This window comes from Dromiciops gliroides, chromosome 3 (assembly GCF_019393635.1).
Source record: "Dromiciops gliroides isolate mDroGli1 chromosome 3, mDroGli1.pri, whole genome shotgun sequence".
Taxonomy (NCBI): domain Eukaryota; kingdom Metazoa; phylum Chordata; class Mammalia; order Microbiotheria; family Microbiotheriidae; genus Dromiciops; species Dromiciops gliroides.
In genome coordinates, this window is record NC_057863.1 from 358,170,720 (window position 1) to 358,185,209 (window position 14,490).

At 46.0% G+C, this 14,490-nt stretch overlaps 1 protein-coding gene across 1 annotated transcript; it reads right to left on the reverse strand.

Annotated features, from left to right (window-relative positions):
• Positions 1–1,800: 1,800 nt before the first annotated feature.
• On the reverse strand, positions 1,801–12,983 carry VPS11 (VPS11 core subunit of CORVET and HOPS complexes). The gene is made up of 16 exons (XM_043991988.1): positions 12,742–12,983; positions 12,195–12,343; positions 11,963–12,098; positions 11,102–11,265; positions 10,305–10,552; positions 9,070–9,271; positions 8,482–8,633; positions 8,019–8,205; positions 7,372–7,518; positions 7,072–7,260; positions 6,810–6,971; positions 6,472–6,611; positions 6,179–6,381; positions 5,910–6,081; positions 2,114–2,336; positions 1,801–1,966 (listed from the first exon to the last, which is right to left on the reverse strand). The coding sequence occupies exons 1-16, from the start codon at positions 12,920–12,922 to the stop codon at positions 1,802–1,804; spliced, it is 2,820 nt and encodes a 939-aa protein (XP_043847923.1). The 5' UTR covers positions 12,923–12,983; the 3' UTR covers position 1,801.
• Between the last annotated feature and the right edge of the window lie 1,507 nt (positions 12,984–14,490).

A 14,490-nucleotide genomic window follows, 5' to 3' on the forward strand; every position in this document is an offset into this window, starting at 1 on the left:
GGAGGAAACTAAAGCTCAGAGAACCAAAGTGACTTCGACCTGGTCACACAGGGCATAAATTGTAGGACTGGAATTGGACTGTCGGTTGATTCCAGCTATTTTTTTTTGCGGGACAATGATGGTTAAGTGACTTGCCTAAGGTCATACAACTAGTGTCAAGTGTCTCAGTTCGGATTTAAACTCAAGTCCTCCTGCTTTATCCACTGCACCACCTAGCTGCCAGTTCTAGAACAATGCTCAAATGCCTTTACTTCCCACAGACTTCATTAGAGTGTAAATTCCTTAAGGGCAGGGACTGTCCTTTGCCTCTGTATTTCCAGGGCTTAGCACAGTTCCTGGCCCCCCTTGATAAATGTTAATTGAATTGTCCCAGAACAAACGTGAAAATCAACAGGAATACTGTGTTCCTTTCTTAGTGTTACGTTTTTGTAATGGCACTGACAAACTGAAGGGCCTCAAGATCATGCCAATCATTGGGATTATTTCTGGTCTTTGCATTTGTACCCTCCAGCACCATCACAGTCCCTGGTATATAGACACAAGTATTTATTGATTCAAAGGAAGGAACAGAATGTTTATCTTTGATAGGACTTAGGGGGACATGCAAAGTATCTTCAAGCGTCTGAAACATAATATGGAAGAGTATTATGACTGCTTGGTGAGGGAGAAAATAGGATCAGATGGGATCACGCAAAGTGCTTTGCAAATCTTCAAGTGCTGTACAAGTGCCAGTCAATGATAAATAGGAACGATGAATGAGGATCACACCTTTTGATACAATATAAGGAAAAACTCACCTAAAGATTTGAGCTGTCCAATGGGCAGCCTAGAGAGGTAGTAGAGTTCCCCCCCAGAGGCCAAGGAAAAGCTAGATAATCACTTGATTTTGTAGTGAAGCATTAGCAACCATTCATTTATTAAGTGCTTATTATGTGTTAGGCACCAGGGACACAGGTACAAAAAATGATGCTTGTGAAACTTGTGAAGGATAATTACGCCAGTTTTTGCAAAGGAAGAAAAAATGCTGCTCAAAGACTCTGGCGATAGAGATTTCATGACTACTCCAAGGGTCTTTCTATTATACTACTTTTAAGGGTAAATGACTAGTTCCAGGTGAGTGGGAGGGAGGGAGAGAGGAAAAGAGGAAGGAAGGAAGGGGGAAAAACAATTTATTAATCGACTGCCCCGTGCTAGGCACTGTGCTAAGTGCTTTACCTTTCAGGAAGCCAAGAGCCCCATCAAGCACAGGAATGAGGTAGAGTGGCACCACACTTTTCAAGAGTAACTCTGGGGAAAGATGTGGCTGCAGAAGGTGGGACAAGGAGTGCACTGGGCAGACACATCAGGAAGGCCCCAAATAAATCATCTTTCCTCCAAAAGTGTCCTGTCTTTTTATTTACAAACTGGATGCTTGGACTCAAGCAGAAACTGATGCTACGGACAAAGAGGAACACGGTTGTGGTCCGCAGAGGCAGAGAGCTCACATGGGTGTCTTCCCTTGCCCCATGGGATAACCATGAGGACACCCTTCTCTGCTGACAGCAGTGGGCACTGGGAAGGGGCAGACTAAGGAAGGGCAAAGGAGAGAGAGAGGAAGCAAACCTTCCCTCCTAAGTGTTCTGAAGTCAGAAATGGGGGATGGGGAGAGGGGCAGCTGCTCTCCAAGCTTGTTCATTGGGACCTGCCCTTAGGGAAGCACCTTTGTTCACACAATTAGTCCCAGAAGCCTCTTGTTCTTTCCATTCTCCTGTAGCCATGCTTCATCTGCCTTGCCAATGGCATTCTTCGGTTCAGAATGTGCTTAGGTTCCCCGCTTGGAGTGCATGAGCAGGTCTCGTTGCAGTCCAGCCTCCAGGCTGGTGCCTACTCTGCTCACAGGTGGGTCAGTCAGCAGGGTCAACTTGTTGAAGACACCTCGTCCAAAGTAGTCGGCAATAACAGAGAAGCTGTCGTTGGAGTACTTGAGCTGTCGGGCAGGAAGAGGGAAGATGGTTGGAATGGGACAGGGAAGGCCAGCTCGCTTGCTCCCACTGCTGGTCTTTACTCCAATGCCTTAGGCCCCACCAACACCCACTGGTGTTCCCTACACCCAGCTCCTCTCTGCCATCCCTACCTGGTGCTGAAATTGATCGTGCAAATCTCGCTTTTGCTCCTGGGCCCGGATCATGTCCATCACCTTTCGGTTCTCAGGGAGACAGGTGGGGCAGTCAGCATCACTTTCTGAGTAGCTCTCAAAACAGTGCTGATGGAATGAATGACCACACAGAAAGTGGACAGAGGGCAGCTCCAAGGGACTGGTGCAGATACTGCATTTTGTCTTCTGGAAGATCTTTGGGCTATAAACAGGAGAGGGAAAAGTTGTGAAAGTAATGGCAAAGGGCAAAAAAGCTAGGTAGCAGAGAAACAGAACTGAACCCACTGAGCCCACAAGAGAAGTCTTGGGCCAAAGTACTGACCCTGAAAATCTTTACCCTTAACCCATATTAAATTTTTTTTTTAGTGAGGCAATGGGGGTTAAGTGACTTGCCCAGGGTCACACAGCCAGTAAGTGTTAAGTGTCTGAGGCTGGATTTGAACTCAGGTCCTCCTGACTCCAGGGCTGGTGCTCTATCCACTGCACCACCCATATTAAATCTCATGTTGGCAAGGCAAGGAATGATAGGACTTAGTACTCTAGGAAGAATCTTAGAAATCCCCTAACCCAGTCACCTGATTTTATAAATGAAGAAATTAACATCCAGAGCCAAAGAAATCTGCACATGGGCATAGCCACACAGCATATGACAGGGCTGGGAGTTAAAGTAAGGTTAGCTAGCTCTAAATCTAGTGCTCTTTATGCCACTCAGTGCTATTCTCCTCCCTCTAAAACCCTCTCCACCATTTCCATAGTATGGGAGCGGACGACCATGGCCAGAAAAATCAGAGGGTAGAACTGGACTGGGAGCTAAACAAGAGCCTTAAGTGTGACAAGGCTGACAAGAAAGCTCATGCCATGAGGCTGCTTTAATTCAAACACTGTGTCCAAAACAAAGGAGGAAACAGTGTCTGCTTCTTTGATGGTACCATATTCTCTGAGTAACCCAGGACTGAAACCCAAGTCATCTCTGCCTCTTCCTAAGCCAGCCAGCCGCCAGACTGTCACACCAGCGACAACCTCTCTGGACTCTTCCTCCTCCCACTCCTCCAGCTCTCCTTGCTTTCCAATCCATCCTTTCACCATGGCCACTTGGGGTGGGCTCCAAAGCCAGTCACCAACATCTCTCTTCCTGGTGACATTTCCTAGGCCTCCCCTTCTGTGCCCTGTCTTCATCTGAATCCAGCAAATGCCAATCGTACACAGCACCCTTCCAGACAAAGCATATTACCTACTTGCACTTCATATGCTATTGCTCATGCCTGCCTGGGAGAGCCACCCCCAGCCCCCATCTTCAGTTCCTGACACCCTTCCCCTGTCTTCTCTTGAAGTCCAGCTCAGACATGAGCTTCTCTGTGACTGATTCACTGCTGTCACCCAGTTAAAAGTGAGTCCTCCCATTTCTGACCTCATACTAATGTGCCTCTCTTTCTGGTCAGGCAATGGTCACAGACATCCTGGAGTCATGAAGCCCTATGGCTTTGAGTCCAGCCTCTGACACAGACTGCCTGGATGACTTTGGGCAACATACAACTCTCTCAAATTATAAGTTGCTGAATCAGCTGCTGATCAGCATCAGGAGAGGGTTTTTTTCCTTGCCACGGGTTCCCTACACCAATGAGATTATAGATCTGGAGGTGGGGATGTATTTGTATTATTACTGTCTCACCCCATAATTAAATGTTAAGCACCTCAACAGCAGGTACTGCCACCTAACATTTTCCTAAGCTCAGGACCCAACAGAGCGGGTCTCTGTACATCTACTGAATGAGTAAAGGATCCTGGGGTGCTCTGTGCTGCTCAGATCCCACTGGAGTGAGATCTTTGGGCGAGAAGCCCCATTTTTGATAGGATGACTGATAAACTAGGGGCCGACTAGAATAATGAGAGGGTTCTTTGAGGATCAGGTGAATGATACAGGGATAAAGCTTAGCCCCAGAAAAGAATTCTGAACCTCTTTCTCTTCTTTGCAAAGGTAGGGAGGGAACTATGGGTGTGGAATAGTGCATATGCTCTCAGATACCTCCCGGTCCCCACACCGTTTTGGCTTTTCTTCCAGCCATAGCCCACAATTAACTGCTGTGTGTGGTATCTGATGTGTGTGTACACAAGCATGTGGTTTTTGTTTTTGGGGGGCTTAGGGGGCAGGGCAATGAGGGTTAAGTGACTTGCCCAGGGTCACACAGCTAGTTAGTAAGTGTCAAGTGTCTGAGGCTGGATTTGAACTCTGGCACTCCTGAATCCAGGGCCAGTGCTTTATCCACTGTGCCACCTAGCTGCCTCACAAGCATGTGTTATTAACTTTATATTTACATCTGATAGGGTTCTCTTTGTACTTGTAGCATGTAAGATCCTTGCAGGTAGGAACCGTCCCATTCTTTATACTAGTAAGCTCAGCCCCTCACACAGGACTATGGAAGGTACTTAAAAAACACTCGATGCTGTGTTGGTGGTTTCCACTTTTTAACCCTTTGTTAAAGAGGGCTATCTTAATGGAGAAGAGGAAGAGGAGGAGGAATTGGCTTGAAAATAATGATGATGATGAAAATGCCCTATGAATGACATTTTTCAAAAATTTTTAAAATTACTTGGGGAAAGATGTTGAGGAACATGACAGCTCCTGTCAAACACATTAAAGTTTAGCTGCAAACAGGGAATAGACTTACTCTTCCTCTCCCTAGAAGGCAGACCTAGAACTCCAATGGAGCTACAAGGAGACTGCTTTCTGCTTGAACATAACAGAAGAATTCCCTAACAAGCAGAGCCATTCACCAATGGCATGGACTGGCCCATGACAGTCAGCTTCCTATCACTGGAGATGTTCAAGTGACACCTGCAGGAACTCTGGTCTGGAGTGTGAAAAAGGCCTGATGCTTATAAAAGTCAGACTAGGGGGCAGCAAGGTGGCACAGTGGATAGAGCACTGGCCCTGGAGTCAGGAGGACCTGAGTTCAAATCTGACCTCAGACACTTAATGCTTACTAGCTGTGTGACCCTAGGCAAGTCACTTAACCCCAATTGCCTCACAAAAAAAAAAAAGTCAGACTAAATAAGCTAAGGGGTCACTTGCAGTTCTAAGAGAATATGCGGGGGGCAGCTAGGTGGTGCAGCAAATAAAGCACGAGCCCTGGATTCAGAAGGACCTGAATTCAAATCTGGCCCCAGACACTTGACACTAACTAGCTGTGTGACCCTGGGAAAGTCACTTAACCCTCACTGTCCTGCCAAAAAAAAAAAGAGAGAGAGAGAATAAATGATACTCAAAACTGGAAGTGGTAAAGGAAGAAATCCCAGAGCTTGTAAAAGCTGTGTTAGGCACCTGCAGCCCATGGGCATGTTCTCCTTGGCTGTTTCCTAATCGCTACCCAGATTTTCTTTGATGACAGTTGTCATCATGCCTTGTCTGTACCTCATACTAAAATCCTATAGTCAACGGTCAGCACTACAAATAATCTAGAACCAATTTTTTATACCAGGCTTAACATTTCTTTCTCACACCAAAGCTGGGAATTAAAAAAATAAAGTTTATGAAAACAAAAAATAAATTCATTATATTACATCTCAAGCTAAATAGAAATGATTATTAAATATCTGACTACTGTCAGTTTCTCATTTTCTAACAGCCCTCAGTTGAGGCAGAAAGTTAAGAATGAACTTGATTTTCAACCATGACCAACATTTGGCCCAAGAGAGAGGCTCAAAAACCTGCCCTCGATCAAGCTACTGCAGACACAGACCCAAACCGGATTCCTTCCCAAGCCTAAGCCCTAAGTACCTGGTCTTCAGGTCCTGGATCTCTTGGCGTATGCGGGTGGTCTCTTCCCGATACCTTTGCACCCGAAGCTCGTCTTTCTCAATCTGTTGGCTCTGCTTTTGCAGCTTCTGTACCAGATAGTCCTTGATGACAGACAACGTGGCTGTCGAGTTGTGAGCCAAGGTCTGCACCACTAAGATGACAGGAGAGAGGAAAAGGAAAGGATTTCTGAGTAGGCAGAAGCTTGTTCAGTGAGGCCCAGCTCACAACCTCTGGGTCCTCTCACCCACCTAAGAGCGGTGGCATGAGGTTCTTGCTCTCAATGTGTTTGAGCACAGCAGCAACATATTCCTTACAGTCTTCTTCCTTTCGGGCAAAGTAACTGAGGGCTTGCTCCCACAGAGTGGGCTCTTGCTCTCCATGCCGTTCACAAACAGCGATCACCTGTCGGTACTGCTCATGCTGCATATGGTAATGCATGATCTGCTGGAACCTGGGGCCAGGGAAGAGAGTAAGGTCAGCCCTGAGCAGTCACCTGGACTCCTCCTCTTACCCCAACTTCCCTGACATTCCCAAGCCTTACAGCTTTCCCTGCTCATAAAGGTATAGGACCCCATCTTGAAAATCATGCATCTGGCAAAGAACCAAGGCCTTGTCGAAGACACTGGAAAAGTGGCCACTCTTCAAGAGAGAGAGTGCCTCAGCATGGAGCTTCTCCTTGACCTAGGGGAGTACAAAGTGAGAACCAACGTGAGCAATCAATCAACTATCCCACACTTCCTAAATCACCTTCACAAAGTGAAATTCAGCCTCATTCCTGCCCTTTTTAGTGGTGCTAAAAACACTTCACAAGCAGCCAACCCAACCCACCAGTCCATTTGACTCTTCTCATAGCTGCCATATGCCCTCCACAGACTCTACCTGTGGGTCCTTTTCATGAGCCCAGTTCTGTAGTCTCAGCTCCAGCAGAGTATCATAGACACCCTGGGATGAATCTGCCTGCACCTCAGTCATGTGCTCTAGGAAGGCCTTCAGTTCCCTTGGGTTGTTGGCAAAAATGGGAATAAATTCCTCCGAATTGGCCTGGAGAACACAAAATGAGGAGGGAAGAACTGGTTGGACAGGCTTGCATGCCTTGGCTTTCTTAGCATGTGGTGCCTGCCCCCCTCCATGCCCTCCTCACCCTGTAGCCAGGCCCCTCCATCTCAGCAGCAGCGTCTGTGTGGAGCCGATAGTCGGTGCACAGGACCTTCAGCAGCTGGGTAGTTTGTTCTGGCACGTGATGCATGAGGATCTTGCCGTACCGCTTCATGTTGCTTTCTGCCTGCTCAAAGGGCAGCTTCCCAATATACTGTAATGCCTCCTGGTAGTTCTAGGAGAAAGGAGGAGTGAAATTTTACCCCAGCCTGAGCCCACTGTTCCCTCCTCCACTGGACAGCATCTTGAGAAGGCAGCTGTCCCCGGAATCTAAGACCCTGCCCACCTTGATGTCCTCTAGCTGGACCTTCAGGTACCACTCGTGGTGAGCGTGGTTCTCAGCCAAGTACAGGGCATGGGAATAGTAGCCAGCCTGCCGAAGGACCTTGATGGCTGTTTCTACATCAAAGTGTACTTCACTTTCACTCTTTGTCTACCAGGGAAAGAGAAACCAAAGTTGTTACTAATAAAGACGCAGGAAAAATGGTGCAAAAATGGACTGAAAATGAAGCCCAGAGATATAATATTCTGGGCTCAGAAAAAGACCCTTTCACTTGTGGAACACAACTCCGATTTCCCCATTTCCCAGACTTAAGACATGTAAGGAAAAGCTATGTTCCATAGGGTGACTTAGGGGGAAAGAAACACTAGAAAAGACCCCCTGTTCTCCTGCCTCTCAGTTTCCAGGATGATGAGTCTTCCCATTTTTCTCTGCCCCATTAAACAAGGAAAATATCACCACAAACCTCATGAGATTATTGAGAGAACCAAGTGAGCTGATATATGTAAGGTACCTCTGCCAAGTCTTAATACGTTGTATACCAGCTATTACTGGAGAATGGAGAATGGCAATTCTCTGCTTTAAGTATGGATAGTGTGACTCTTAGAGACCCTGCCCCTCTACCCCAACCTTTTCCCCTTTCCTCCAAGCACCTTGATGAATTCCTCTAGCTTGGAGCTGTCCTTGAGTTTCGTGTAGCAATTGAGCAGCAGGGTGGTGTGGTCAGCATTGGCCAGTGACTGCCGGTGCAGGGTCTGTAGATAGGCAGTCAGGTTGTGGATGCGCTGGGCATCCAAGAATTTTCGGATCACATAGGATGGCTCCAACTTCCCTATGGTTCTAAGAAAATGTGTGTGTGTGTGTTAGAAAGGGAAGTAGGGAAGAAGGGTCAAACCATAATTATAAACAAAACTCTAGCTCTTCTGAAGTAAAGGATGCTCAGTTGTACTTAATTTCATGCTAGTTAACAGCATTACAATGTAGCTGTTCCCTGCCCAATCCCACGCCTTTTTTCCTTATCTAAAAACATCACAGTTTCTGCCGTCTCTGATGTGTTTCGAGGTATGGCTGCCCCAACCTAAAAAAGTTCCTGTGTAGATTCAATTTCATACTGACCGGATATACTGCTGGACAGCGCCATCGTGGTTTCCCTTGCTGTAGAGGTGGTCCCCATACTGCATGAAGATCTGTGCCAGCCCATCACTATCCAGGTGCTGGCTTTTGGCCAAGTTGATTGCCATCTCAAACAGATTCTTTTTGAACAACATCTAGTAGAGGAGGAAATGTGGAAAAAAGGGAGAAGTGGTGCTGAGAAAAAGGTTTCCCCAAATTGCCTCTCCACAGCGCAAGACCCCACAAGCTGAAAGCCTCAGAGACTGAATCTATGCAAGGCCTAAAATGTAGAAGACCATAGAGATAACTCCTAAATCAACCTAAAAGCAATCTACATACCAAGGATGGCCCTAGGCAGAGGCTGACTCTCACAGGGATGCTTCCGAAGGGATCACTTCCCTTCAGGACCCCAACCCAGACCATTCATCTTGTGATTCTATCCTAGGAAGGCTAAGTAAAATTGCAGAAAGTAAGAAGCCCCACCACCTAGAAGAGAGGAGACACCCCAACCCAGAGGATGAGAGCAACCCAATCCTGGAGCCATTGCAGCTGATTTCCTAGTGTTTGCTCCAGGGAACCTGGTGATCTTGCCTCCAGTTTAGTCTGGGTGTCCTTTTCCTGAAGCACATGGACTCTCCCATCCCGAGTCAGCACGTACAGAGAGCCCCACTCAGCAAGCACATCTACCACATCCTCAAAGACAGAGCTGTAGGCAATGAACTTGTTGCACAGATCATAGATGTTGAGGATCTGCTTGTCCGAGCTCTGAGAGTCCCTGCTGGTGAACTCCGACCTGTAAAAGGAGGAACAAGGGTCAGATCTGATCCAGCCTCCTTTTATCTTCTCTCCCCTCTCCCCATTTCTCTTTTAGTATATAGTCCCTCAACATTATCCACCCCCCATGCACAATAATCCACTTTTTATAATCTCAAAGAGGCTTATCACAAAACGCTGATTGAACCTATACATAAATGTGCTTCCCACTGTGCTAGGAAACAGAAAACTAGGATCTGATTCTCCAAGCAGACACCTCTGACAAACATTGACGGGACAGAACACTAATTAAATCACTGAACAAGTGTGTGCTGGGAAAGGAAAAAAAGCAGATCTGAAAAAACACCACAGAGACCAACTACAACCTTGTAAATGAAGATATCACATAGCCACAACACTCAGGTTAAACCCAACCACTCACTAGTATTAGTGTGTTCAAATTAACACAGCCTTTCCTTCCTTTAGTGTAAGATAAATTAACAAGAGTATGCAGTTTACACACATAACCACCAGTCTTAAATGCTTGGGGTTGTTTTGAAGAAGTTTTCAAGAAAGAAACTTTGTGTTTTGAGTGCTTATTATCTGTTTTAAAAAGCTATTTTTAAAAAGCAAATATTTACTGCATACAAAGCACTAACTGAAAACATTATACCTATGACAAGAAAACAGATTTATGACATCGAGACTGCCCCCCCACTTAGATTTTTCTTCCAGACTAACTAGTTCCAAGACTTACCAGCACTGCTTCCCTGATATCTCCCTTGCCTGAATTACATTTATTTAGGTGGCAAAAAGTAGAGACCAAGACTTAGTTCCCTCCTATTTCATGTACCAGAAATGGTAAACAAACACCCAGACCTAAAAAATTCTACACAGAATAATCTGAGTCCTAAGTGTTAACCAGGGAAAAATAAAACAAAGTAAAGCTGGCAAAATCCAATTATTAAGACTTAAAGTCAACTTCACCCTGCGAATTTGATAGTTTCCTTTCCTTACATCCCCTCTCCAAACTTCTTGGTCCCCAGTTCCTCCCTATCCCCAGGCCTCCTTACTTGGGTGAAATCTTGCGGTCCCGGGAAACAATAACAAGGTAGCCACGGAACCAGTGGGCAATGAGCTTATGGCCCTCAAAGGCAAAGCAAGGGCCACGCTCATCAGGCTGATATAAGTAAACACACTCATCCCCAGCAACAATAAACTGCAGGTCCTGGGAAGGATCACTTAGGGCTGAGCAGCGCAGGCCGCAGCCATGGGTGTCTAACTCTATCCGAGGGTAGTCCTTTCCAGACAGAGTGTAGGACTGCAGAAAAAGAGGAAATACATGTAGTCACATAAGGATCTTCTTCCTTATTCTACCCTTATTTATCATAGGCAAAAACATTTTCCTCCTTTATCTACTGAGACACAGGGCTTTGCCCATCCAGGTACTTAACAACCATTATAAGGATGATGTCCTAGGAAAATTCCAAAGGGTTTGTATAATCAAAGAGATCACTTTTCCTTTTACAGATGGGGCAACTAAAGATGTTAAATGACTTGTCTATGGCAACTTGTCAAATCAGTGGCAATGACAAGACTAAAATCCTGCCCAGTCTTCTCAACCTAGAGTTTTTTGCTTTCTCAAAATATTAAGAAAGAGAGAAGCAGAGCAGAGGTAATGGATGAGGGCTAGAAGATGGAGAAGGCAAGTATCTGGAACCTCTTCAATTAGTTCTTATTCCTTTGGGATATGCATTAATCATAATAACCTCATATTTGAGTAACAGTAGAAGGAAAAGGAAGAGCAAAAGGAAAAGGTAAGAGTCATTCCCCTGATAATCCACCAAGAAAATGACCCAGACCCCCATACCTGTACATTCTCTGTTGTCACCACAAACAAATGGGTGGTCTTGCCTGCCTGGCGAAAGGCCAGCCCAGTGACAGGATAGCTGCCCTTGTGCAAAATCTGGGTCTTGCTGTGCCGGTCCCTGGTGATATCACCCTTATTAAGGGTAACACTACCATCAGTAAAGCCTGTAGAAAGTAATTAGAAAGAGGGTGATTAGATGGGTTTAAAGAAGCCACAGGGGGAAAAAAAAACCCAGAGAAAGAAATGGGGAACATGACACATGTTCAAAGGGAAGAAATCCATTCCAAAATACTATCCTTTCACTCAATTTCCTGTAATGTGGACAGCTGGATGGTATGATGCATGTTTAAGTCAAATCAACAATCCTTTCTTAAGGACCTACTATATGCCAGGCACTTTGCAAAAGGCTGGGGCTACAAATCATGCGGAAAAAAAGTCCTGTTCTCAAGGAGCTCGGTCTAATGGGGGAGACAACAACATACAAGCAACACAGATACAGGATAAACCAGAGATAATCTCAGAGGAAATGCATTAAGATTAAGTCAGAAAAGGCTTCTTGCAAAAGGTGAAAGGATTAAATACTTGGCCATTCCACAGACTTCAGAATAACAATTAATGTTATTGAGATTTAGAAAGTATTTACTAAGTAGCAGAAGGGGGATCTGAAGACCCGAGTCCAGTGCTCTCACCCCATTACCCTCACAAATAGGAATCAGTTCAAGACCATGTATACAAATATGGGCTTAATAAATGATAACAGAAAATGTCTTAACTATATAAAGAGCCCTGAGGAGTTTGGTTCTTATTAAAAGGAGCTAGGCTTTCACTGTCTTCTATTTTAGTTGACCAGACTGTGCTCACCGATAGCCATAAAGTTGAGATTCTCATGAACTGTCAAACAGGACACCACAGTTGGCTCTGACCCTGGAATAGCGGGGAAGATTCGGGTGCAGAGGGGATTGCCACCGTCTCTCTTCTCCAGATTCCAGACCTTCACCTATGGACAGAACTCAGGCCTTATATCCTGGTCCCTTTAAACGAAGGCTCACTTTGAGGCATGAGCTCCCTTCTTTTCTCTCTAACTGGCTCTTACCAGAGGATTGATCCCTTCTTCGTCCTCTCCCACGGATGCTAGGATATTGTGCTGTTTCAGCTGGTAGAGGTGGGTTACCCGGAGTTTGTATGCCTGAAAGCCCGTGAGCTGTAGGGAGCGGGGCAGGAACCAGATCTGTCCTTCCATGTGTTCAGGGTAGTCAAGGAGCCTACGACCTGTATCTACCTTTAGTTTCCCTTAAATTCTCCATCTTACAACCAGGAAAACCCAGAAACGATGGGGATGGACCCAGCACAGATAAGCTCAGGGCCCCATGCGTGTCCCAGCCCCTTGTTAAAGGATGAGAGAAAGGGAGTGCCCTCTCCTTTCAGATCCCAAAGGATGGGCAACGCCCGTTCTCAGCTCAGATCTCAAAGGATGGGCAACGCCTGTTCTCAGCTTGGGTGTCTCCCAAAATGAGAAGGGGGGATGCAGGATTTGGAGGAAGATGCTCTGCTCCCTTCTGGTCTCAGGAGACCGAGGAGCGGCCCCCGGCGATATGACCCCCTTTCAGGAAGGAGGGCACCCGGAGTCACGTAAAGGATATCCCCAAAGACCAAGCTCCCCCGGCCCGAATCGCAGACGGTGATGCCCGGAGGGAGGCTGAGGGGCCTGGTTGCCCCCGATCCAGGCCCGGGGCCAGGCCCGGCCCCATCGCTCCCCGCCGGCTCCTTCACCAGCTCCTTGTCAAAAAAGACGAAGCGGCGCCACTGCAGGTAAGCCGCCATCTTGCCCCTAAGCCTCCACCTTCCGAGGAGCAATCACGTGAATCGTGTCGGAGGGTCACATGACGCTGCATCCGGGGCGCCCACGTGAAGTGAGTTGTTTTTGCCGGCAGCTTCCGGGTCTCGGCAATTGTCACATGGGTTTCTTGGTCTGGCGGGGATTGGCTGTTCAGGCCCGAGGCTCGCTCTTACCTTGCATGGTTTAGCTTGGGGCGGGGAAGGGGAAAATAGAAACTGGGGCTTTGTACCCTGGCTGCTAGCTCCTGGTGTGGTACTCAACCATTCATGCAGGCGACAGATATTTGATTAAGCGCTTAAAGCATGTATACTGACAATTTTCAAAACCATAAACACATTTTGCTAATAATCACTTGAAAAAATGCTCAACTTCAGAAGGGTTATCACTTCATACCCAACCAATTGTCAAAAATAATTAAATGAAATAAAAGTATTGCATTTAAAAATTAAATTCAATGAAACTGTTGCATTTAAAAATAATTAAGTTCAATACAACTATTTAATTTTAAAATATTAAATGCCATAAAATTCATCAAATTGTCAAAAATAATTAAATGCAATAAAATTCATGAAAAGTATAACCATTGAATTGATGGAATCGAAAGCTTGTAAAATGTAGACGCCACCGCTAGGTGGCGCAGCGGCTAAAGCGCCAGGTCTGGAGCGAGGAGGAGTTGAGTTCAAATAGGATCTCACACTTACTGCCTGACCCTGGGCTAGTCGCTTACCCTCGTTTGCCTCAGTTTCTTCATCTGTAAAATGAGCTGGAGAAGGAAATGGCAAACCGCTACAGTATATTTGCCAAGAAAACCCAAAATGGGGTCACGAAGAGTCGGACATAACTGAAATGACTAAACAACAATAGAAAGTGGACAACAATCTGGCAGGACCCGGTAAAAATCACAAAAGTAATCATACGCTTTGACTAAATAATTCCATGGTTGGGAATATACCTAGAAAATGTTATTATGAATGAGGAAGACGAGGGAGAGGGGAGAGAGTTGGTACAACCCTGACCAATTTCCCAGCCCAGCTGATGAAATCAGAGAAGCCAGGTACCTGAGGTGAGATATTAACGTTTCTAAAGCCACCCTGCCAGGTTATCCCTTTATAAAACGTCTTCCTGCAGGAATTAGAGGGGCAACTTGCCATTGGCTGGAGATTGTCCACGCCTCTAGAGCCTTTAAAGGCTAATTGATGCAAGAAACACCTTCCAGGAGTCCAACGCCTTACACCTTCTGCGAGTCCAGAGAAGCTAGGTACAGGGAGAAAGGAGACCTTGGAAAGGGGTTGTTTCTTGCCTTTCTCTTGTGTCTCTGGGTGGATGGGACGGGGAGCTGGAGCACTCTCTCTGGTCCTTCAGCCATGAAATATTGCAAGTCTTGAAGTTGAGTTAGGTAAGAGACACACGTCACTAGTGTATCCTTAAGTTTATGCTTATTCTTAATACTCGTGTTATGTGTGTCTGAGAGAGTATGGGCCCTAGCGTTACGGGAAGAAATGTTTTGTAGCTACTGTGCTTCTTATGCTGTCTTAGTAAATGCTTTTGCTTT